This window comes from Emydura macquarii, unplaced genomic scaffold, assembly GCF_026122565.2.
Source record: "Emydura macquarii macquarii isolate MOO-44397 ecotype Brisbane River unplaced genomic scaffold, CSIRO-AGI_Emac_v2 contig_1644, whole genome shotgun sequence".
NCBI lineage: Eukaryota > Metazoa > Chordata > Testudines > Chelidae > Emydura > Emydura macquarii.
This window is the reverse complement of record NW_027131781.1, coordinates 23,475,937-23,500,736: the sequence shown is the minus strand read 5'-3', so window position 1 is coordinate 23,500,736 and position 24,800 is coordinate 23,475,937. Positions and strand designations below refer to the sequence as shown.

The 24,800-nt window shown below is 41.0% G+C and overlaps 1 protein-coding gene and 1 long non-coding RNA gene across 30 annotated transcripts in view; one reads left to right on the top strand and one right to left on the bottom strand.

Moving 5' to 3' along the window:
• The window catches only part of LOC137158212 (uncharacterized), a 69,023-nt gene extending 47,111 nt beyond the window's left edge, over positions 1-21,912 (top strand). Inside the window, exons 4-7 of one of the 3 annotated variants that reach the window (XR_010921329.1) lie at positions 1,350-1,620; positions 4,089-4,241; positions 21,183-21,362; positions 21,696-21,912. This is a non-coding gene — a long non-coding RNA (uncharacterized lncRNA). Of the gene's footprint in view, positions 1-1,349; positions 1,621-4,088; positions 4,242-21,182 lie in introns of all 3 variants that reach the window. The other 2 variants (XR_010921330.1, XR_010921328.1) reach the window with 2 other exon arrangements.
• TCF12 (transcription factor 12) overlaps positions 14,919-24,800 on the bottom strand; it is a 273,293-nt gene continuing 263,411 nt past the window's right edge. For 20 of the 27 annotated variants that reach the window (XM_067555900.1, XM_067555909.1, XM_067555910.1 and 17 more), the window contains 4 exons: positions 24,458-24,629; positions 23,175-23,407; positions 19,763-19,916; positions 14,919-17,221 (listed from right to left, as the gene is read on the bottom strand). In XM_067555900.1, coding sequence (XP_067412001.1) covers positions 19,774-19,916; positions 23,175-23,407; positions 24,458-24,629 — 548 coding nt within the window. In that variant the 3' untranslated portion in view covers positions 14,919-17,221; positions 19,763-19,773. The remainder of the gene's footprint in view (positions 17,222-19,762; positions 19,917-23,174; positions 23,408-24,457; positions 24,630-24,800) is intronic. The other 7 variants (XM_067555903.1, XM_067555911.1, XM_067555914.1 and 4 more) reach the window with 2 other exon arrangements.

Here is a 24,800-nt window from a genome sequence, read left to right as displayed (position 1 = left end):
GCTGGCCATTTCAGCCCGCCAGCACCATGCGGGATGGGGGGAGGTGGAGCCACCATGGTCCATGCATTCAGCGGCTTAGCCTTCCCTGGCCTTTCATACCCACTGCCTGTGGTTGGTGCTTCACCGATATCTATGGTGGCTGGTCAGGGAAGGTGCATGATGCTCGCATTTTTAAGAACACGGGAATGTTACGGAAGCTACAAGCAGGGCCTTTCTTTCCCATTGATGATGTTGAAATGCCACTAGTGAGCCTGGGGGGTCCCATCCTACTCCTTGCTCATGAATCCGTACACCAGGCAGCTGAACAGCACCAAGGAACGATTCAACTTCTGGCTGAGCAGGTGCAGAATGACAGATGAATGCACTTTTGGTAGATTGAAGGGACATTGGCATTGTTTACTCACAAGATTGGATCTCAGTGAATAAAATATTCCAATGGTTATAGCTGCCTGCTGTGTCCTGCATGATACCTGTGAAGCAGCAGGGGAAAAGTTGTCACTGGAGTAGAAGGGGCGGTGGAGCAGCTGTGTGCTGTTTGACGCACCAGACATAAGGGCTATTAGAAGAGCTCAGTGCCGAGCTATAGAGCTCAGGGAGGCTTTGAAAGATCACTCTTAACAGTGAGCCACGTGTTGTGGTGGACTGTGCTCTACCTGGCCTGCTGTTCAGGCGCTTGTTAAGAATTGTGTGCTTGGTGTACACCCATGTATATAGCACTGTCAATGCACCTATTCATTTTGTGGTGCAGACTGAACATTGTGATTATTACACTGTTTTTCACTGTGATTTGTGGCACACTGTACGGTAAGAAGTAAGTGGGTGCTTTCAGACCTGCGAGGCACCCTGCAGCATGTGCTGTGAACTAATAAAGATGAATTATTTTCCAAACAATAGAATTTTATTCAGTAACTAAACTAGTGAAGAAAAAGCCCTGTGCAATTTAAAAGCAAATACATTAAAAACTTAATATCTTACTGGAACAGAACTTAATAGAGGGAAAAAACATTCATGTCCACGTTACCTACACATACACAACCATGGCTTTCGCAGGTCAGTGTATGTGACACTTGTGGTTGTCCTGAATGTCCCGGGGTGGAATGGTAGGGGAAGAGATGTGGCCCCTGCCGCCACATGGAATATTGTGGGGTGGGGTGCAGGGAGATGCTGCAATGGAGTTCTCCATGGACTGCAGGGGGAGGCAAACCCTTGATTGTTGTACCTTTATTTCCACAAGAGTGTGCAGCATCAGTGTTTGCTGCCAGAGAAGCCCCATTGTGTCCATGCATCTCCCTCTCAGTTTCCTGCTGGGGCTCCTGGACCTTTTTCCTGTCTTCTCTTTCCTTCTTCAGGCTGTGTGCAGTGTTCACTCTCCAGGCTGATAGTTGATCCTGAAGGTACCAAAGGCACAGACAGCACAGTTGCTGCTGACGTCAGAAGCTGCCATCACCTGTTTGCTACTAGCCTATGTCCTGCAGTGGTGCCTGCTGAAGTTACCGCCCCTGGCTGGGGAGGTGTCCTGTCGCGGAGGAAGGAATAAGGCTGCCATCCTGAGAAATTTTTGGGAGAGGATTGCAGAGTACCTGCGTGAACGTTTCACTGAGATCTCTCAGGAGGATTCAGGTAGTTAGGCCACATATCCTTTATTAAACCAGACAGTCCTGCTTTTCTAGGGTTTGTGTCCTGTCCATTACTCAGACAAAAGTGGATGTGGTTTTCTCCGGTATCCGACAAGGGGTGCCATTTTGAAGAGTGCGCTGTTCCACCCCCTCTGGCATGACTTTGAGCACAAGGTCTTGCTGGTAGGAGTGGAGTGGCTTGCTCTTCAAAAGGGGGCCCTGCATGTGGTGTGACCTTGGATGCCAAAGGAGACTGCTCTTTGGAAAACGTGGCCCTTGATGTCTCTGAAGTACTAGGAGTGCCTGTGATTAATAGACGAGGGAGGCAAGGACCCTCTTACCAGAACCCAGAGAAAAAGGTAAGGACTTTGATAAGGAAATCACAATGGGCAATGAATGCTGAAGTCAACTCTTGTTTAATTTAGATTAGCCAGACACATACTAACCATGTGAGAGCAAAGAAACATTGTGAGGAATCTGTCATTTTCAAACAGCTTCTTCAGGATTAACAAGCTCGCACATGGAGATGAAGTGCTGGTGTGAGAATCACCAGTTGCTCTTCATTTCATGGACCACTAAATCCAGAGAGCAAAGTTATAACAGGATTATTTGCTGCCCGTTCCCCACAATAGAAGAGGTTGTTCCCCATCTGAGAGGAAGGGGTAAAATAGGAGGAGGTCCAAACAAGATTAGCATCCTCTGCAAAAGGCAAACACGGAGCCTGCATCTCTCTGCCCTCAGAAGAGAGTTGTCAAATGGAGAAGGGAGCAGGAGGTTAAAAAAAAACCAACTCCACCAAAGTAGGATCAGACAAAAAGAACTCAACAGCAACCTTGCTCAGCATAAATTTTATCATGATTTGATGGAACCAATCTTAATTTGACAAGCTCACAGAGATAACAGTTAGTCAATTTCCCATTTCAACAGGCAAAGTGATAATTGAAAGCTTCCAGATATATCACATGGAGATCAAACTTGCAGGAAGCAGTAAACTTTCTGATAAAGGGCCCAAGCTTGCTTCCACTGAAGTCAATGATAAACCCCCAATGACTTCAAAGGGGGCTAGGCAGGATCAAGGTGAAAAGCCATTTTGAAAACAGTTCCAATCCCCTACATCCCCAGTCAGAGAAGGGTCAGAGAACACCTCATCCAAATTGTACCACGGACTCTGATTCCTTGTGTGGTGAGTTGCCAGGAGATCTGACATTGGACCCTTCAAAGGACAGTGACATGGCTGCTGATGTCACTGTGCAGATAAAAGAGAGAAGAATTCAGACAGCAAGACGGTGGACAAATGAGCTGGTGAAGACCAAACTTTCCAGTCAGATTGCCCCTGTTTTTTCAAAGAAGTTGTAGGACCAAGATGACTGCGGGCCAAGTCTTTGGTTCCAGCCAAGCTGTGCTCAGTGCAGGCCCTGAGGATGAAGGGAAAGTTAATCTAATGTCACCTTTCCACTCCCTTGAACCGGGGCATAACTAGGGTCCAACCTAAACCCTGGTTTAATGGGCTTCTCTAATTTACACTGACCTACGGGTCATTCCAGGATCACTGCACTCCGGCAGCAAACTCTGCAACTGCAGACAAGCCTCCAAATATCCCTGTGCCAGCTCTGTGCATCTGAGGATTCCCCGATGTCAAGGATATCTCCACCTGCCCATTAAGGGCAACTTTATAAGCTACTTTGCTGAGCATGTTCCCAGTTGCTTTTCTGAGCAGTGAAAAGGAACTGAATGGGGGCCAGGCATCTGGTCTCTTTTATTAGCATTTATTCATAGAATATTACCATCGCACTTATTGCTCCCCGCTTAGCGCAAGGCCCATTAGGCTAGGCACTGCACAAACTCAGAGTAAAAGACAGTCCCTGCCCAAAGAATTTATGTTCTAAATAGAGAAGACAGGTAAAAGGAGGGTTATTATTCCCACTTTACGGATGATGGAAGCACAGATAATTTAATTACCGAGGCACAGCAAGATTAAGTGATTTGCTCAAGGTTACACAGGAAATCTGTGGCAGAACAAGTAACTAAACTCAGAACTTTTGAGGCCCAGTCCAGTGCCTCAACTACAAGGCCATTGTCCCTCTCAAAACCCTCCTGTTTTATGCTGTGCAACAAGTATAATCTTGTATAAGAATTGGCTGAAGTGAAGGACTGATGCAAATATATTAACTGGTGGGAGCGCAGACCAGGCTGCATACTGTAGGTTCATGCTGCTACACACCTGGCTAGTGAGGGGTTTCTAGGGAACAGTAATGGCAGACCCTTTTACTAAAGATTAAACTGATTTACTGTATAATATGCTTTATCTCTGCCAGCCTGGGAAGTGGGATTACTGAGATATGGTCTATTGTGTGCCAGTAAAGAACACTGCTTCACTGACCTCTCAGACATGCAACACTAAAATGATTTTTCTGTTTTTCAGCCAGACCTATAAGGATTTTAAAAGTCTAAATGCAATTCCATTCTTTTCAGTAACTGCAGCCAACATCACTAGGTTGCTGAAACATGACATTTCTTCCCTCGAATAGGCAACCTTGGAACGTCTAACCCAAAAGAAATCCCATTAGTCATACACTGAGTCTGCCTGTGGGAAAATTGCTAGTGGAAGTCGGACAAATAAGCCAGGTAAAATGAGTAATGTATTTATTCTGGATCCATAAGAGCTGATCCACCTTTGATTTTCAATGGCGGGGGGATAGATGGAACTGTTGAGAAATGTGTGGTTAAGCAGGGAGCTCAGACTGCTCGCTTTTTGGGAGGGATGGTAAAGAAATTACTAGAGGGCAATTGTCTTGCTCACCCAGGGCCAAATTCAGACTGGCCTATGCACGGGGGTGATGGGAAAGAAACAAAGAGCCCCTCCCTTTTCCCCATTTTTTGTGTCCCTGCCAGGACATATTACAACTGCACTCCCTGCACTTGGGAAGTACAGACACCGTTATGTGCCCCTGGGAGGTATACATCACCCAAAGGGGGCAGAGAAGCAGGGCAAAAGGTCCATGGCAATTAGTGTGCCCCGCTTAATTCTCCCTAAAATCCACAGAGTTACACACTGAACACCTGAACCCAGAGACTGTTGGGGATGAGAGCTAGCATCAGGAGATAGGCTCAGTGTGTTTTATTGCATACACTTCCTGCCCAATACACTCTCAGAAGCGTCTTGCCCCTTAGAAAAACATTGTGTGTGGAGTAATGGTTAGGACAGGCGAAAGCTGCTTTTACAGGATGAACATGCATCCGTCTGTGCCAGGAAACTTAAATAGGGCCTGACCGTGTTGCTAGCCTCCAAGATCAGCTCATTTAACTTTGGGGCACAAATTCTAAATTTGCAATTTTAGGCCAAAAAATATCATGCTAACAAACATGCTCTGCTCACACTATACTATACAGACTGATTAGAAATCTCTCTCTTACCCCAGTTTGTCAGTTTTGAAGACAAACATTCTCCACAGTAATGACAGTAATGTAATTTAACAGCAAAGACCACCCAGGACACTGGAAATCGCAAGTTGCTTGGCCTCCGGTTCTCTGGTTTGTTCTACTCGTCCTTATGTGCACTCTTGGTTGAGGTACAAAGAAATATTGTTTCCTTCTTTTCTAACTTGGATTTCTTTTTCTTCTCATCTGACCAGCAGAACATTCAGTAGGTGGGCTGAAAAATTCTAGAATTTTGAATTCCAATTTAGATACAATAACAAATGTTATAAAAGAGCCAGAAGTCAGTTGGCACGGCAATTTGTAGAGGAGATGCAGTGGGTTTAGGTTTTTGTAAATAACTTCTCTCTCCTTAGGATAAGTCTATATTACAGGTGCTGCAGCCTCATAGCTGCAGTGCTGTTGTGTATACACTTACTGCAGTGAAGGAAGGGGTTTTTCCATTGCTGTAGTAAATCCAGCCCCTTCAGGGATGGGAGCCAGATCCATGGAAAAATTCTTCCATTGACTTAGTGCTGTCTGTGCCGGGGCTTAGGTCATCTTAACTCCGTCTCTCTCAGGTGTGAATATTTTACCTCCCTGAGCAACATAGCTATGTCAACCTAAGTTTTATGTGTAGACTAGGCCTTAAAAAACCTCTCCTAGCCTCAGGCTCTTTGGGAAGTATTTCAGCTTGTATAAAAAACAATTGTCTTTTTATCGCCTTCCCTGCAGGATTGTCTTTGTACAGCTAGCCACAGACATGAAAAACAGTCAGTCAAAATGAAGCATCTCTGCCCACCTCAGTGGTTCCTTCTCTGCTTTCTGAGTCTATTTTGAGCTGTAAGAATAAAGGCCAGCTGTACGCTACAAAATTTTGTCAGCTATGTTGGTTGGGGTGTGAAAAACACACATACACACCACTCCCTGATACAGCTGTACTCACAAGACCCCCCAGTATAAGTGTAGCTGTGCCAAAAGACGAGTGTGTCTATCGGTTAGGTAATGTCAGTCAGAGAGATGGTGGTAGTCAAATGCATTCTGCCTGCATACATTGCATCTATGCTAGGAGGCTCAGCTGGTTTAGACAAGGCCAAACATCAGCTCACCTAAGTACCTGCCTTATCTGTCTTTATAACGCTGTAAACCCCAAACCTCTTTGCTCTGTCACAGCAAACTCCACAAGAACTGCCTCATCCATGGAGACATCTCTGCGCCCCCTTCCTGGCAGGGCAGGTTGCTGTGTGGTTTGCTGCTCTAGTGCACCGCTCCTTCACTGGATTATGGTCACAACTTTTTATTAAAACAAAGTGATAATAAAACATTAACATACTACATCATGCATTACTTATGATGTATGCAGGATCAGGCTAATATTCAAAGAACCTGGCTACTGGATATTTTAAACAGCCTCTCAAAGCTGATGTACATTCAGCTGTGTGGCCTCCTTGGGTTGTGTTTAATTCCTCACTGTCTTGCTTGCCCTTTGATGTCTGATGAGCAAGGATCCATCTCTTCTTCCATCTCTTCACATGTGCCTGTTAATTATTCTGTTCTGTTCAGAGCCGCTGTTTACTGACTATCACTCTGTTTACAGTTGACTATAGTTAAACATTTGGTCTTCACAGTTCCACTTCTTCCGCTCCCCCCCACCCAGCTTCTTCTTGATTTTGCAAAATAAATGTCTCCAAATCAGTCTGAAAGGTCACAGACTCACTGCTCCTTCTTACAATTGCTGACCTTGCTCCACTTAGAGAAAGCAGTTTCCTCCAAAACAGCTGCTTGTCTGCCCAAGAGACATTAGTATTTTTTCCCTCCAGTTCACTAAGGAATAGGAAAAAGTGAGGCTTAGCAGCACCATTCCCTTGCTGGGCATGTCCACACTAGCAGCATGGAGGAAGCACAGAAAGACCTACAAGCTTTAGGCCTCAGAATTGCAGAGGTAACCCGTGCCTGACTTTAAGCTGGTGAACAGTTCCTTCAAACTCAATGGGACTAACCGAATGCTTAAAGCGAAGTCTTTGCAGAAGGTATTCTGACAAAGTAAAGCTAACATGTACCGCTGAGGAAAAGAATGAATTACTTGGTTATGATGCAACAATTCAGATCTGGGGTAAAAAATGATGTCAGCTCTCCTTCGCATCGCTCCATATGGATTTTGAAATGAATTTAAAACATTAAAAAATGAAATAAAACAAACGTTCAGTTAAAAAAATCTTAATAGTTTCCAATGAACAGATTATTATGGCTCCTTTGTAGTGCAGCAGCATTAGCTGAGCTAAGGGATTGAGGTGCAGGCAGCTCTGCTAAGTGCTGAACAAATGAAAGGAAGGCATAGTTTCCTCCCCAAAGGCTAGGCCCTAACATGAGACAGAATGCTCCAAGAGTGACCACCAAAAGGAGGGGGGCAGCTAGGATTGTGCACAAATCTAACAATGGGCACATACCAAATAATTTTTTAACTCCTCTCCTCTTGTTAGGAAGACTTCCCCTCCTCATTATAGCGGGCGCTGGTAGCACCACCCAGAATTAGAGTTGCCTGACACTTTCCATTATAAGAGGCTGTTTTCAGTTGCTTACAACTTTGCCAAACTTTAACTGTGCAAACTGAACTCTTCCATGACAGGTGTCTGCCTTAGGCTGAAGTTTTTTGGAACATTTCAGTAAAAGTGGCTTGGTCATTTCCAAGACTGAGATAATAGTAAAATATGTTGGGTTTTTTCTGTGTTAAAAAAAGATTCTGACAACCATTTTGTTGAGAACGGACTTGAAATTTGGCAGGAGTATGGCCCTTCTGTCAGAGAAGGGTTTTTTGTTATTTTTATGAAAAAGTCCCCAAATTTGGCCAAGTTATAAGCCTCTGAAATATTTCGGTTCTCATGTACTCAGTAGAAACTTCTTAACCTTTGGCAGCCAAATTTCCCAAAGATTTCATCTATACTCAGCATGCACCAGCCTGGGGAGGATTAGGCTTTCCCTATAACTGCTCAGCCCAGCAGGCAGGGGCTGCTATGCAGTGGCACCAATTCAGATATTTCTTGGGGGGACAAATGCTGGTCCCTGTCCCCACCATCAGGGACCCCATTCTGTGCCCTGTTTGCCTCCCCCTCCTCCCACAGCAACCCAGATCTCCTTTGGCTGGGGAGGCTCCCCTCTCTCTTACCCACACAATGCATGAGCTGGTGTTGCCAGCAGTTGAGTTGTCAGTGGACTCCCCGAGGCTTCGCTGTACAGGAACAGCCTCCCTGTGTGCCAAGTTGCAACATCGTTTGGCCCAGCCACTCCTCTATCTGGGCAGCGGGGTGGCCGGGCCAAATTTGAGTGGTGGTGTGATCCCGTGTGCTAGATCACAATGTTGCTCACTGAAATTTGGCAGGGCTGCCCCTCCTTCTGTTTGGAGGGGCTGGGCCAAATTTCAATGGTGTTGCATCCAAGCATGTGGAGCAACACAATGAGGCTGACCCACAGCAGCCATACTGATTTAGTAGCGGGCTACTGCTCAGAAGGGGTCGCAGCATGCGCCCCCTCATCCCACCCAGCTCCCCAGCCTGTGGAACTTTGAGCAAGTTCAAAAATATTGGGGATTCGGTTCCCCACCCCCCCAGGGTCCCTCCAGTCGGCACCACTGCTAATGTGGTGCTAGGCACAGGAGCTGAGAGCAGGGGGACTCTCTCCCTGGCTCTTAATGCTCCCACTGTTGGCTTCCAGGCAGTGAGGAGAAACAGGCGGGTTAGTGGAATGTAGAAGGTACGACAGGAAGCTGGAGGGGAGGGGCTGAGGCCTGGAGAGATCAAATGAGAGGCTCCAGGCGGTGCTGGAAATCTGGAGGGCTGGGGAAGGCTAGACTGGCTGAGTAAGGCTATGAGGACTGAAAAACAGGGATGGGCAGGGTGTGTGTGAAGTCAATTGAAGCGGGGAGATGGGACAAGTTGGTGGAGGCAAGGGGGAGTGCTCGGTGGAACAGGGGCATAAGCGTCTGTGACCACTACAGCACATTTCCCTCTGGAGCTTGGAAAAGAGCCCAGGGTTGCTGAGTCCCCACATTCCTCTGCTGTCAGCAAAGATCTGTGAAACCTCGTGGCAAAGCGTGTCCCAGCCCTCTCTAGTGGCTGGTTTACATAGAGGTTAACAGATTACTGCCACGCCCTGCTATTCTGTGCACTCCAACGGCAGAGGTCTGCACTGTGAAGCTAAACGTTCCAACCCTGCTGATGAGCCATATGCACATCAGGATCATGCCACCTAAAGGACTTTCTGTTTTTTTTTCAGGAAAATAGTGTCAGTAGACACCAAAAACAAAACGTGAGGTTGCAAAGTCAAGCCCTCAGACGTTAGGTAATGCCAAGGCTAATGCATGGGCAAGCGAGGTTATTCCCACCCAGTTATCCTGCCAGTGCCAAAAAACTGAGCAAGAAAAATAGTGCACTACAATACTTACAAATAACATCCCAGTGTCACTTTTGGTTTCAGCCAGCCATTGAGTCAATATTAGAAATGCAGTATCTGTATTTACATTCTTGACTACCTTATAATAGAAACTTTATTGACACATTTGTTGTGCTCCTATAAAATAAGGTGATATGACCAACTGGCATCAGAGAGGGACAGACACTAATTTATTTTAGGTTAATACTCTTTCATTCTGCAGCCTGTCATGTTTTATGGATTTTTCATTTGTAGCAGTCTTGCGCTCTGTTGTACTCATACTTTATGATCCTGTCATTTTAAGTCTTTGCATGCTGGGATGAGAATGAGCACTTAAAAGCACGGAGTTTAATTACAGTCTCAATTGTTATTAATTAGTCATACAAATTAAGTGGACATTTAATTAACTACGTTATCACTTCAAGATGGAATCAGAGTCCAGACACTTTAAACTGGTATTGTGTTAATGTATCTCAATTAGGCAGATAGTGTTGGGTAAATCAGATAGTTTAGTTATTTAACAATACAACTAAGTTATTATTTATGTTGCAATACAGCAAAGACCCTATCTGGATCCATGCCCCATTGTGCTAGGAGTTGAACAAACACAGCTCTAAAAAAAACCTGTCTAAGATATGGCCTTTCCTCTCCATCCACACATCTACAATTCTCATCATCTCATATTGCAACTACTGCAACATCATCTTCTCTGGCCTTGACAAGTGCAACCTTGCCCTTCTTATTATATCCATTCAAAATGCTGCTGCAAAATTTGCTGCCCTAGCTCATCACTTTGACTATGTCACCCCTCTCTTTGTATCACCCTCCCGGCTCCCCTTCTCCCATTGCATCCAACACCAAACTACTTGTCTAGATGTTCTAAACCTTGTACAGACCTGCCCCATCCAACATAACATCTCTCATATGCTATTGAGATGTTGACTCCTGCCTCCACTCAGCCAGCAGTGCTAGCTCTTTTTGTCCACTTGTTAAATTGTCAAACAAGTGCTGTAATGCTTCCCCGCTATGCTGCCCCTCATGCTTCGGAGGAAATCTCCACAAACATCTTCAAAGCCACTTCATTGTCCTCCTTCAAATCCCTTCTTAAAACTCTCTTTTGCTGTGATGCCGACAAAAATCTTGATGTTTAGGCAGCTGATGTGCTGGGACCCCAGCCTATCACGTTGTATCCTTTCTTTGTGCTCCCCTTGTCTGCCTGTATCCACCAGTTGTCTCTTGTCTGTCTCACACAGATGGCTTCTCTCCAAAGGAAAATTTTACCAGTTGAAGAATTATACTGGTATAGTTAAACTACTGTATTTATACCAGTATGAACTAAGGTGTGCGTTTAAATCAAGCTAGTTATACTGCTAACTCCTTATGTGACCACATTTATTACAGAAGAGCAGGGGTTTTCTTCAGTTTAGTTTATATCTCGTTGAAAGGGGTTTAAGTTAAACTGAAATAAAGCAACTCTTATGTAATAAGTTTGTCCACATGGGGAGTTATACTATATAACTAGCTCAGGTTAAATTCAGCCCTCAGTTTATAGCGATATAACATTCCTGTGGTGTACAAGCCCTTAGATTGTAAACTTTTGGGGGCAGGGACTGTCTTTGTGCTGTGTGTAGTGCCTACCACAATGGGGTCCTATTCCAGGATGGGAGTCCTAGGCGCTATTGCAATATACATAATAAACAACACCACACCCATAAGGCTTCCCTTCCGGCTCTTGCCGAAGGACTTTTCCAACTAATCTGCATGTATAATCCGGTCTATAATAATGTTCCATTGACATGAGTTGCATATGAGAGCTTCTTCTAGCATACAGAGTTTTTAAATGAAATGGGTTTAGCCAGGAAAACAAAAGCCATTTGAGGAGCAGCAGTTTGGCAGTCCAGCCAGGTCATAGATCAATTACTGTATCTCGAGGAGTAAAGCACCTGGACGCTCAGGAGCATAATGAATCGCCACTTTTTGAGAAGTTGTCTTGCCACTTCATGACTTTCCCACAATCAGACATATTAAGGCTTGTGATGGGTCTTAGTTAGTGCCTGAGTTAAATTGGCACTTTTGACATCCCTGCCTCCAAAGCAGATTGGCCTCTACTGAGAGGTCAGTGCTGGAAAGGAAGATGCCAAACCATAGCCTTATTCCCCTATAGGAGTGGTGTTTTAGTTATAATGTCTGTATAAAACCATTCCTCAAACTGCAGCTTTTGTCCTCTTGTCTACAGAATACCATCTTGGGAGATCTTAATTTGCAGTGATCTAGATTAATAGTTTTAAGACCAGAAGGGATCATTCGATTATCTAGTCTGATCTCCTGTATATCACAGTATATTACATTCCCAAAATTTGAACATTTTTAGCACTGACCTGATTTTTCTGGCAGTTCTGGACTATGTGGTCAGCCATAGCCTTCAGCTTTTCCTGTTGATTTGATCTTGGCTGCCATTCTGTCTGTAGCTTTTTCTGTGCCCATTTCATCCTTATATCAATCATCTCTCATTAGTTATCAACAGTTGTTACTTTAAACTCTATGGAAGCTGTGTGGGCTAGTAGATAGGAGACCAGACTGAGACTCAGAAAAAATTATTCTATTCTCAGCTTTGCCAATAACTCACTTGAACTAGTCACCAGCTTGACTTGTCAATGTCAGCTTGACAATGACAACTTGAACAAGTCACACAATCGCTGTGCCTACGGCCTGGTTTATACAGTTGATTTATTTTTTTTAAACGGGTATAACTATTTTGGGTAAGGGTGTGTTTTAACTAAAAAAGTAGTTACACTAGTAAAATTCCTTGTGGGGATGCAATTATATTGGTATAAAAGCCTTGTATGAATATAACTTGCTCCTTTAGGGGAGGGGAATAAGCTTATATCAGTAGGTCGCACCTCTTCATGGATATAACTGCATGAGCACTAGTGGGTGAGGGGTGGTGTGCTGCATTAACCATACTGGTTGAGTTAAAGCAGTACAACACCCTCCCCACAACCCTGATAGCACTGGAAACACCACAGCTAAAGTTTTCTATAAGGTGTGTGTAGCCATGTCCTTAGTTTCCCAATCTGCAAAATGGGGACAAAATTGTTTCCCTCCTTCATACAATCACTTCAAAAGCTATAGCTGAAATGTGTTATGAAGTGCTGAGTGGTAGTGTTGCAGATTCAAGAGACAACTGTATTACGCAGTACCTGAAATATCTTGTAGGTTCAGTTTCATCTTCTCCCTTATTCTGCAATGGCCTCAAGCAGCTCGTGGATGGATAAGACTATTTTTCTGCAGTGAGAGTCTAAGAGGAGAGTCCAACAGTTTCTGCTTCATGCTGGGAGAAGAGAGAAATCAGGTTTCTATTTTTGGCCTTTCCCTCAGTTTTGGAATGACAGAAAGCCTTACCTAAACGTTTCAGATGCTCACAGATCATTAATAGGATTTAGTTTAACAGACAGCCCAGCATGCACCTCTTCCCCTAAGTGCCCAGCCCAAGCGGCAAACTTATTACATTTTTAAAGAAAAAACAAGAAAGAAGACAAAGAAGAAGGGAATGTATCAGTGAAAAGAAATTAAAGGAAGATTGGGGTGAGAGAAAGTTTATGGAAACAGGCCAGAGGCATGGTAGAAATAGAGAAGGAAGGTGAAGAAAAGGAGAGTTTAAAAAATATGATATTTTCAACTCATCACACAGAGCTCAGTTTGTCATTTTCTGACATTCAGAGGTGGGACAGGGCAGGTGTTTGTTTGATGAGAAAGTAGAGCTAAAAGGTAGAATTATTACCAGGATAAGAAAAAATGTATGGGGATAGAAGCATGTTCTGTGCTGAAGAAAGCATCAGAAAGATCAATCCTACAGTCCATGAGAGTTAAGGTTTACATTGCAATATTATGCTATGTGAATACCATGTAGATGGCAGAAGTATTCACTACCCCCACACGTATAGGCTGGTTTTATTTCCATGGAGATAGAGCCTCTTATACAGTATTAGGCGAGGTCTACACTAGAAACGTTTGCCGGTATAATAATGTCAGTTGGGGAGTGAGATATATATATTTACACAATACTGTAGATTCCAAGTAATAGGCAATCCTGATATTAGCAATTTCCAGTTAATGGAAACATGTTGCCGGGGAACCAATTCCATCCCAGTGACATAAGTGTTAATGGGATTCAGGAACCAATTCCATCCCAGTGACATAAGTGTTAATGGGATTCAGGTACTAGCAATGGCATGCTTATTAGCTTTTTATTTATTTATTTATTTATTTATTAAAGATGACGCCACTTGCAGGCAGGTTTGAGGAAGGAAGCGCTGGAACGTGCCACACACCTCCTACAGGCAGGTTTGCGAGGGAAGGCACATCCCAGCACTTCCTTACCTGGCTGTTGCCTCACAAACCTGCCTTCCGCTTACTAGCAACTGCCAGAAAATAGCAACTTCTTGCTGAAAAGTGTGTTGCTAATAAGCAGAATGTGTGTACTGTGTTTCTAGACAGGCAAAAGCCTACAGGCAGATGCAATTAATACCAACATAGAAGTGCTTTTGTCGGTATAGGATATTTTGCTCTGAGAAGCAGTATAAGCTATATTCATAAAAGCACTCGTCAGCATAAGCTGCATCTACGCGAGGAAAGGAGCAAAATAGCAAACCTATTTTGGTGTAGACTAGGCCTTAGTTAATACAATCATTTTCAAGACATTTTTTCAAGAGAAAAAAAAACAGGATGAGTTGAAAGCTACATTGTAACTAGTAGCTCTGAAGACTGAGAATGAACACACTGAAAAATGAACTGAAAAATGTATAGGACAGCCCGCCTATCCCCTGGTATTTTGGAGATAAAAATTTAATTTGCAGATTACAAGCTGTAAACAGATTTAACCATTGGCTGATTGTAATCGTTTATATATGTATAGTTGTCACCCAATTCCTTTTTCATTTGTAATGATAGGAAAAAAGCTAAAAAAATGTTTGTGAATGTTTCAAGCCTAAACTGTGCAAAACTTTTGCACCAAACTTGCATAGACTTGCCTAGTCAATCTGAAAGCAACTCAAGCACCTTGTCAATGCACAGGGAGGGTTTGGAGTTTGATACATGCTAACGTTTGAAGGGCAGGTGGAATATTTCTTAAATTTTTAAACAGGAAGAAGGAATGTGCCCGTGCAAATTGTATGCAATACAGTGGCAACAGCAGTTACCACTTGCTATTTGCATATGCATACACACTTTTTTGGGGTGCCAGTATTGCCTGGCTGCTGGTCCTACTGAAATCGATGGGGGCTTTGCCATTCATCTCAATGGGAGTAGCAACAAACCATTTTGTGCCTGCAATTTAAGCCATGTGCTTAGAAAACCTATTTGATTTTTATTACAGTAAACAGGGAAGCTCTTGTGCCACAGTGTTTCCAAGCAATACAATTTCTGATGAAAGAGAAATTTAAAAAACTCACTGATTTACCATGTTAAAAAAGATGGCACATTTATTGCTACATAAATGTTATATACATAGTGTTTTCTGTTACATTGACAGAAAATTTTTTGAACTTCTTGCTGCTGGTTGAAAAGGTTTTATCAGCAATACCTTGAAATTTGACACAGGGTACAAATCTGCAATAAACCAACAATGGAAACTGGAGAACAAGATGAGAAGCAATTCATCTCGGACAATTAGCTCTTACAATACTCCATAGGTACTACACAGTATGCTAGAACCCTACTATGGTCTTACAATGCTATTGTAAATTTCTGATATTAATGAACAGGTTATGGTAAATAACCCTACATTTTTACTACCTAATATAGTAAAATAAAGTAAGAAACTTTTTACTGAAAACTTTTTCGATTTCAAAAATCTAGAAAGAGTAATATTTAGAATTCAAGAAATTTTCTTACAAGATTATTGTATAAAAGACTAGCTACAGTGAAAAATAAGCCAAATGTTTTTTTCTTTCTATTTTATGAAGGAAAGCTTCTGGGCATACTGCAAAGTCTAATATAGCCAAAAAGACAACAAGCTTAGAAGGAAAAAGGCCCGGCAGTGGCACGTGATCACTTTCACACGTCATAAGCGACAAATTTGTTTAGCTGATAAACACTGAAATGAAGAACAAGGCCACAGATATAGTCAGATATTATCTGAAGATATATTCAAATTAAAGTAATAGAATGAATCCACTAATTTCACAAACAACTGGTTTGTTAGGAACCATCCAAAACATGATCTTAAATTCATTAGTCTGTTTTAACAATCCTTTTTTTTTGTTCTTTCAAATTAATTGAAATTATTTAAAATGATTAATTGTTTGTTCCTTTTTTGCCTGTGAGTTGATTGCCACCAGTGAAAGAGGCAATACCCAAACAATAGCTAAGACAACCTTGGCTTGATAGTTTTCCCCCATGGTCATTGCAGTGGAAGACAGTTTCCATGGAAGTTCAGAGGGATTTTAACAATCAACACATTAGTGACAAAGGAATACTTATGGACACTGTTCTGGTGGAGCAACATTTAATGGTTTAATGCTAATATGGCTTGGGAGGGGGTGGTTTGTTTGCAATTGATTGAATCACACTAAATTCTTCTCCACTGACAAGCCATACAAAAGTGACAAGATAATTAATGTATACAATAAGGAAAAGGATTGGTGACCATTGCTCTTATATCCCATTATGTAATTAGCCCACCACAGCTGTGTCTAGTTCATCACACTACCTGCCATGGTGTATTTAGGATTTTACTATTCACCATAATTACAGCCCGAAAAGTCTCCTTTGTAATTTAATGCATTTTGTGCTTACGTACAGCTAACACTTTACATGTACTATATGTAGTACTTACTGCTTGGAAAACAAAGCAATTCTAACAAAGTAGATTCTCCCCACCCAATTTACACTTCACGTTACAAGCTTTACAATGAAGCCTAGAAGCCTAAAAAGGTTTGGTTTATAATTAGAAATAAAAATATTTATTTGAGGAAAGTCTGAGGGAAAAATACCACTTTTTAAATCCAAGAATTGCTATGGTCACAGTACTGTTCCTGCCTGCAGTCTTCACTGTACCTTCTAATGGCTTGAAGTATGGAGCTCAGTATGGAAGCAGACTATGACCATAACTGTTCAGATTACCAGAGACCAAAAATAACATTTAAAAAAAAAAAAAAGCTATGCCAATGAACATTTTCCTATTGATGGAAAAAACTAATCATATGGCAAAAGGACTGGAAAGGACAACAAAAGATTTTTCCCTTCCTTTTTTAAGACACTAATAGGTATGCTGGGAATGCTAAGGGTCAGCGGTTGTCACGGCTTTGTTCTCTGAATGTGAACAGGTTTTAACAAATGCTGGCATCAGCTGAAATTCTATCAGCTTTCAACATGTTAACTTTTCCCTTTATATGTAGACCTTTACAGTTCCATAACAATAAATAAAATTTGTAGTTACAATGCATTTGTCAATTCAGGTTAGGCACAAGGCAACTTCCACCATGAGTGGAGAGATCACAACAGTCTCTGATTGTGCAGAAGCGACACACTGCTTGCAACAGAATGATATGTTCAGAGTATTTCATGGGCTGAAATTCTATCTGAAGATCTTTGCATCTTCACTTCTGATGCAGGTGTTGACCAGTAGCTTTGATCATAAGATTGCATTTGGGTTTCTTGCTTCAAGTGTTTTCTCCTGTCAGATTTGTGTCTTCTTATAATGTTAGTTGTCTGTGTCCTTGTGAAGAAAGGTCACCTGCTATATATCTACTGCTAATTCTGGAATTCTGGTATGGAAATAGGAGAAAATTGAATTAGTAAAACAATTAATGAAAAATTAATAACACTATTATATAGACTGTAGCTGTATCTTATTCACAGTGTTGTTGCAGCTGTATTGGTCGCAGGATATTAGAGAGACAAGCTGGGTAAGGTAAAATCTTCTACTAAACCAATGGTTCTGTTGATGAAAGAGAAAAGCTTTCGAGCTTACACAGAGCTCTTTTTCAGGTCTTTTTTCAGCGAATTTAGTGCAAATGAAATGTACCAAATTTAGAGTCCTGCAGTCCTATATCCCTCAATCACATCCAGCAACACTGCAAAAATATCCTACTCCTCTCAGGTGTCATGATGGTGGCCTGGGATTTTTGTGAGGTTGACAAGATAGCTCAGTCTCCATGTCCATTCCAGCATGGACCTCTCTGCTGAGACTGCCAACTAAGATGCTGGTCAGGATAATAAATCTTATAATGTGGAAACCTGTATACCAGGAACTGGACTGAAACCACTAAACCCATTTTATGTAGGCAACTGAAAAGCCATTAGACTCTTGAGGTGTCAAGCAACACTGATGATTATTATAGAGAGAAACCAAAACTAATTTATTTTTTCCTCAACTCAAAGGAAAGTTTCACCTTTAGAACAAAAGCTGTGATGGACTGAAACTGTTCTTAACAATCCATTATGGTTTAGAAGCACAGGACCACTCTGTCATACGTTTGAGTAACTTTAAAAATAAATGTCGCAACCTAGCGAAGATGAAGATGAAAGAACTTCAACCAGCTAGACAAACTGACATGGGAAATACTGTTAATGGCCTGCTCTTTTTCAGAATGGCACTGAAAATTTCCCAGTACCTGGAAAATGATGATATTTTTATATTGTTTAGGATGGGGGATAAGTATTTGCAACACTCAATTTGCAGGTCTATAAAAACCAAACAATTGTTTAATTTGTCTTTGCCAAAACTACATTTAATATTTTTCATCTAAGAATAGCACACTTTCTGCAGAAGCTCTTATCTTTTTAAGTTATACAAATGATTATTCATATTCTAATTGGCATCATTAAAGGTTCATGCTGTTGAATGTAATGAATCAGTACATCTTTTCCATCAGTGCTCAGATTTTGTTACCTTAATACTGTAGTTACTTAAAGCTTTACCTACATCTTGCTAAAAGTTCTTTGCTGTAAATGCTTTGTAAAAGTGTGCAGAGAAATTCAATACTTATAGTGGCATGAAAATCCACTGGTGCTGATTTGACAGGACTGTCTTTTGGCTAATTAGAAGAGGCCTATTGGATTGATGTGAAATGAAACAAAAATTAGAGGTATTCAGTTGGGCTTTGTATGCTTTGAGGTAGATAAAAACAATTCTTCAATTTAGTTTACAGAGGAAGGCGCTGATTGGTATTGCTATGGCAATGGAAAAATATCGGCAGATACATTGACTAGCAAGGTTCAATTTCAATGACACCTTGCTCTTTTGGAAGTTCTCTCAGAAGTTACACAGCTACCTTGGCATAAATTCCAGGATGCCATAGAAGAGTTTGCTGCACAACTTTGACTAAAGTTAAGAGAAGCTATGATACTAAATCCATGGTTGATACATCAAAAATGTAATCTCTTGTCTTTGTAAAATATAAGTGAAAATAAAGCCACTGGAACCTGATCATGGGCATAATAGCTTTAATGAGCCCAAGTGGCCAGGGAAGTACTACTTTAAAGGCATTCTAACAGGAATTTGCATGGTCAAAAGCAACTTTTTAATATTTGTTACCAATTCTAATGAGAGAAAGATGGATATCTCAGTACAGGATCATCAACTGGTGCTTTCAAATGAATTATACAGTAGCCACTCGACTACTTGGGACAATACAAACGTTGGTTTGTCATCTGTGGACTCACAGAAAGCTGAAATTGTAGCCAAATAAAGTAGGATTTTAGTGAAGATGTCTAACACAGACTGTGAAGACAGACAGTCAAGTAATGCCTGTCAGGCAAATGGTATGATTTAAATGTCTGGCCTCTAGCCAGAAACCAAACCTCTTCTATTTGAAATGAAAAGCCCCTTCTGACTATTTGAGTTGCTGTGTGAATCAGCCCTGGGAAATAATGAGTTGATAATTAAACAAGTGAGATATTTATACCTCTTGAGGATACACAATTAATCTCTATTATTTTTGGCTTAATTAGCCTAGCCATGAGCAGTTCCTCTGAGGTCACACCATGAAGGCCACCTGACCCAAGAGGATATATCTGTAGGCAACAATACATGCAAATAAAAAGAATCCACCTAAAATTCCTAGTTCTTTAGTTTATAACTAACCCACATCTGAATATTCTTACTCGTGGCTCAGCTGTATAGAAATGCTTAGTGCACTTTAAGGAAGAGGCTTGTGTCCAATGGTAGCTCAAATTACTCAGAATAATCATACATTTTTGTTTTTGTTCACTTTCATACTTAAGTCTATAAAACAAGTTACAGCCAGCCCAGTGCATTGACGGGACCTTCTCCCTACACTGATGGACATGAAGTAGAGACATACCTGGCTGGTGTTCACATATGACCCATAGGGTTGGTAGTTTCACTAAGCCCAGGGTGGCTTCCTGGGTGTGTTGTTGGTGGCTCTGCCGATACGGCAGAAACTTTTTCTTCTTCCCTTCTCTTAAGGCAGGCTGCTTTGGGGTTGAGGTTCCTCTCTGTCACGGGAGAGAAAACAACCCTTAACATCTTATGTACCGCTACCAAGAGTGAGCATTTAGCATATTGACAACAGACCAAGATACTGAAGAAATCTGTCCATCTTGCAGAGTCTCCATTCACTGTGATATGTGAACACTAGGGTCTGATTTTTTAAGTATTTAGGCTGCTGAAGATGCAGACAAGGGCCTAGTGGGATTTTCAAAAGTGCTTATTCATTTTAATAGGATTAAACCACGTAGGTACTTCTGAAAATTCCATTGGGTACCGATCTGTATTTTTAGGTGCCTAAACACCTTTGAAAATGTGACCCTTTGTTACCACAGAAATTTGCTAAGCTAGAAACTAGCAGAGAAAATGCATTTTAGAGTTTGCAATTTTCTTAAATGCAGACCGATGAGATTCTGCCCCTGTGCTGAAGTCAAGCCAGCGTGGATGACATCATGCAACTTGCTGGACAATCATTATGTCATACTGCCTTTTTGCTGGCCCTCAGTTAACGGGCAGGGCAAGGGCAGTTAGAATTGGCTGTGATGAGGTGCCATGTGTTCCTCATCTGTCTTAATTAGTCCTCATACCACCTACAGTGAGCCGCTCAGTTTTCAGAAGCCAGTTAGCATTGTTAGGTGACAACAGTGTAGGGCTGCCCATAAACTTCCTGCGTAACCACTGGCAAGTCAAACTCAGTTCCTTGGTTACTTCCTCTGCAAAATGGGCCTGTGCACACTTCTGCTAATCCAAGAGAATGTTTGGATGGGTCCTCTAGGGTGACTAGTAATTTTACTATATTTCCTTTCTCTTTAGAAAGTCAGCCTTTGCCGGTTTGTAGGCTGGCAATAATACTCTCCTTTGTCATGTTTTTTCTCAATAAGCTTCAGTGACAGAGAACTGGGTCTAGTTTTCAAATCGTGGCAATTTCTTAAATGTGTTATTTTTCCTGTTCTTGAAAACTGCTTCTTCCATGAGCCAAAGTAAACAACATGAAAACAAAGAAAAATAAAAACTACACATTTGAAATGTTGTGGTATAATACAATCACATTGGACAGACAAAGGGACACAAAGAAATATTAGATGCTTTGCGTCACTTTAAAAAAGGAATAATTTTAAATGTCAGACCACTACTGAATTTAATCAACATTTTCAGATAAGGTTTTAGTTGTCAATGAAATATAACCCAAAATCTGAATTGTGAAGATTTTCCTCTATCTCTTTAGGGGCTTGAGTATTAATAAAAAGGTCAGGGTTGTTTTTTTTTTTTAATAGGACCATGGATGCAACTGAAGAAATTACAACCACTTCATAATATACCACACACACCTGAAGACCCAGAATCCTTATCACCTTGGTCCACATTTATCGGATCTACCACTTGAAGAACTCTGCTGACCATCAGCTACAGAAATGCCCTTTTGTTCTTCGTAATTCAAAATCCGACAGTTGCAGGTAACATGCACACATGGTGTCTGCTTCTGCTAAAATCTCTATCAAAAATCTCCCAATAGTGACCATGAGCAGTATTGGGGTTCAAGTTGCTGAGAGCAAAACTTGTTAACAGTTTTGCTTAATTACAACCTTTTTTAAATTCAAATATAGCTGCTCTGTGAGTTTCAAGGAGGTTTACCTAAGTGGCAACTTTGAGGGGTGATGGCAAACCATTATTTAGCTAGTGGGAGATAAAATCATACTAGGACAAACTCAGGGTTTCAAAACTGTAGTTTTTATAAAATTGCCCTGTAACTCAAAAATCGTTGGATTAATTTTATTCCTCTTTTATAGAAATATTCTTCATTGTCTTCAGAGAAAATATAGCAATTTTCAGGCCAAATCAATTTTCCAAGCCAAGGCTACAATGGGGCTAAAACAGGACTTCATATTGAAAGCTGGTTGCAACCTTAACTATAGAGACACTACTGCCTCTCCATAATCACTGGGTTCATTCAGTGTTCTCTGAGGATAATTTAATTCCATTAAAAGCTGTATCAACAAAACTACACCTATACGTAAGATGTCAAATGCTTGACACAAAGTACTTATGCTCAGCATCTTTATTCACTCCGTCACTTCCAACACATATTCTCTCAGTGATTGTTTTGATACAGTATGCAAAATGCCACTGAAGGTGAAAGTACAAATGAGGTATCAGTTGCCAATATAAGCAGCAGAATATACTAGGTGTCATTTAGAGATGCAACACACTGAGCAAACATGAATGCTGACATCAACACCTGGAAGACATTTACACTCGTACTGGAAATGCATCAGATGAGAAATACAATAAAGCACAGTTTTTCAGCCAGCCCAAAGGGAGAAAAAATGAGGACGCTCACCCAATTCTCTTGAGCATCAACCTCATGATGGAGACAGGTGGCTCAGATGTCTGCTTCATCATTTCTTTGACATAAATTTAAAAGGAGCTTAGACATTAAGGTCAACAGTAGCTCCATTAACAGAGGAGAATGGAAGTGTTATCAAGGACTATGTTTATTTTTCAACATCACAGATGTGTATTTGTTGATAAGAATTAAACAAAATGTATATGGCAGAGACAGAAATGAAAGAAAACCAAGTATGTTTCTCTAGTTCTTTTCCTTAAAGTCACATCAATTTACAAAGAACTCACTTTCTCACCTCCCGGTAGTGCATGTTATTTCATTGTTTAGAAAAATGTGAATTGTGAAAGACAGAGGAAAGGAGAACATATAAAAAGTAATTTGATGGAATTAAAAGAAAGCTTTTTGCATGTTCTTGTACAAAGTATGCAGTAAGTAGCTAAAGCATATTACTCATAGTAATATATACTGTAATTTAAACTTAATTAAATCCAGTTAAACTTATTTGCCTCTTATAGAAATGGGTAGGTTTAATCTTAAGTTACAGACCTTTTCATTTTACTAAAATTTCCATACTGTGAAACGAGCATAGGTTGAAAATCAAAGCAGGACATTCCTCAATCTTCTACTTAGTAAGTCTACTCTGGATGCATAATGAAGAGATGGCTAATTGCAAAGGAGCAAACCGAGGATCAAAGGATTCTAAACCTATTTTATTTTCAACAGTTCCGTGCTTTTCCCACAGCATTTTTACATAAAGGCAAATATGTTTCTAATAAATTGTACATCTGGTGAGTTGCTGTGTGTGTTAGAAGAAAAAATGCAAATGAAAAACATTATGCATGCAATAAAGAAGGCTGCAAACTGTTACATGAGTAAAACAACCTACTAGCTGTGACAACACAGTGGCAGGTAGCCTACTAACCTCTGACTTGTTGCTCTAGACTGAGGATGACTGCCACAGCCTGGTGAAGAATAAGCAGTTTTGTCTGTGGTTTTTCACTCTTCAGGTGAAGTTGACACATACGGCCAAGTTCTTTAAATGCCTCGTTAATATCTCGTACGCGCAAGCGTTCTCTAGCGTTATTTGCCATTCTCCTCTCTTTTTCTCTTTCTATCTTCTGTTCTGGGTTTAAGTCTTCATCTTCATTAGTACTGCTAAAAAAACAAGGGAAGATAAAAGTTTGTTAGATATTCTGGAGGTCAGGATCTATTTTAACAGGTATAAACATCACAAGTGTGTTTGGCAAATGCCTTGACAAAAATGTCCACATTGGATCAAAATTCCAATTTGACTCATTTTATGCTCATATACCCATTTAACAGTGACAGCATATAAAGGGTCTCATCTGAAAAAGAAAAATGATGATTTCAAATTGGCGTACATATGCAAGCAAACTGATAAAAATATATATTGTTGCTGCCATTCAGATTTTCCTGAAAATATACATCTCAGAGGATTTTACATAGCTAGTTAACTTGGAATTAAGTAAAATTAATATGTACAGTGTCCATAGGTAGCAAACTACTTTCAAGAACAACAGAGGAATATGTTACCCCTTGGTGAAGCAATGGTACAGCAAATGGTATAGCAAACTTGCTGCCTTCTCATTTGGTTGGTTGATTTCCCAAATTTAGAGTTCCCCAACCATCTTTCTAGGTAGCTTTCCATATCTCAACTGCATTAAAATTCACAAATAATTTTCAACCTAATAAATTAATAAATATATAAAAAATGCGTCTTTCCTATTCAACATTTATTTGTGCAGTTTTCAGAAACGCTTCCCTCTTGTATCATCCATTGCATATCCAGAAGATTCAGCAGAAGTTTTGCAGCTAATGACTTCTTTGTCACTCCACTGCCAACTGTGATATAACTACGTACCTGCACATACTGTAGATAGAACTATGATTAACTTCAAAACTGTGAAAAATCAGATTTCCAAATCTTCCGCTGTTCCTCTTTGCACTATTAAAATGCCAACGTGTAAAAATACCATCTTCTGCCTACTGATATATGCACATTAAGTCAACATTTTAAAACACAACCTTGTTGATATATAACAAAAAGGAAGCTTTGAGACTGAATCTAAAGTTACCAATGGTTTACAAGCTCTCACTGCTATTGGTAAGGACAAAATATGCAATGCAGTTTGAGCTTTAAAAAGAAGCAGGGTAGAGTTCTTTGCTTGCATACCAATAGCATACCTCGTTCTTCCTCTAGATGAAACTTTGATATCCTTTTGGGAGGATTCATCATCTGATTTCATGTCATCAGATGAGGGAGGCTCGTGTATATTTTCATCCTTCTCCTTATGTTCTGACTTGATTTCTGCTGGACCTATGGCTGCAGACTGGCTCTGCAAGCCACCTGACAACGCTGCAAACAAACACAGCTCAGTATAAATTACAATCAGGAGAACAACCCCCTTTCATACTGGAAAATATTTTATAAGTGAATCTCAAGCGAGTTTCCATCTTGTTGTTTATTAAGACAGAGAAAGGAATGGGACAAGCAGAGCAGGAGGCAAGCCTTGGAGAGGCTTGGAGA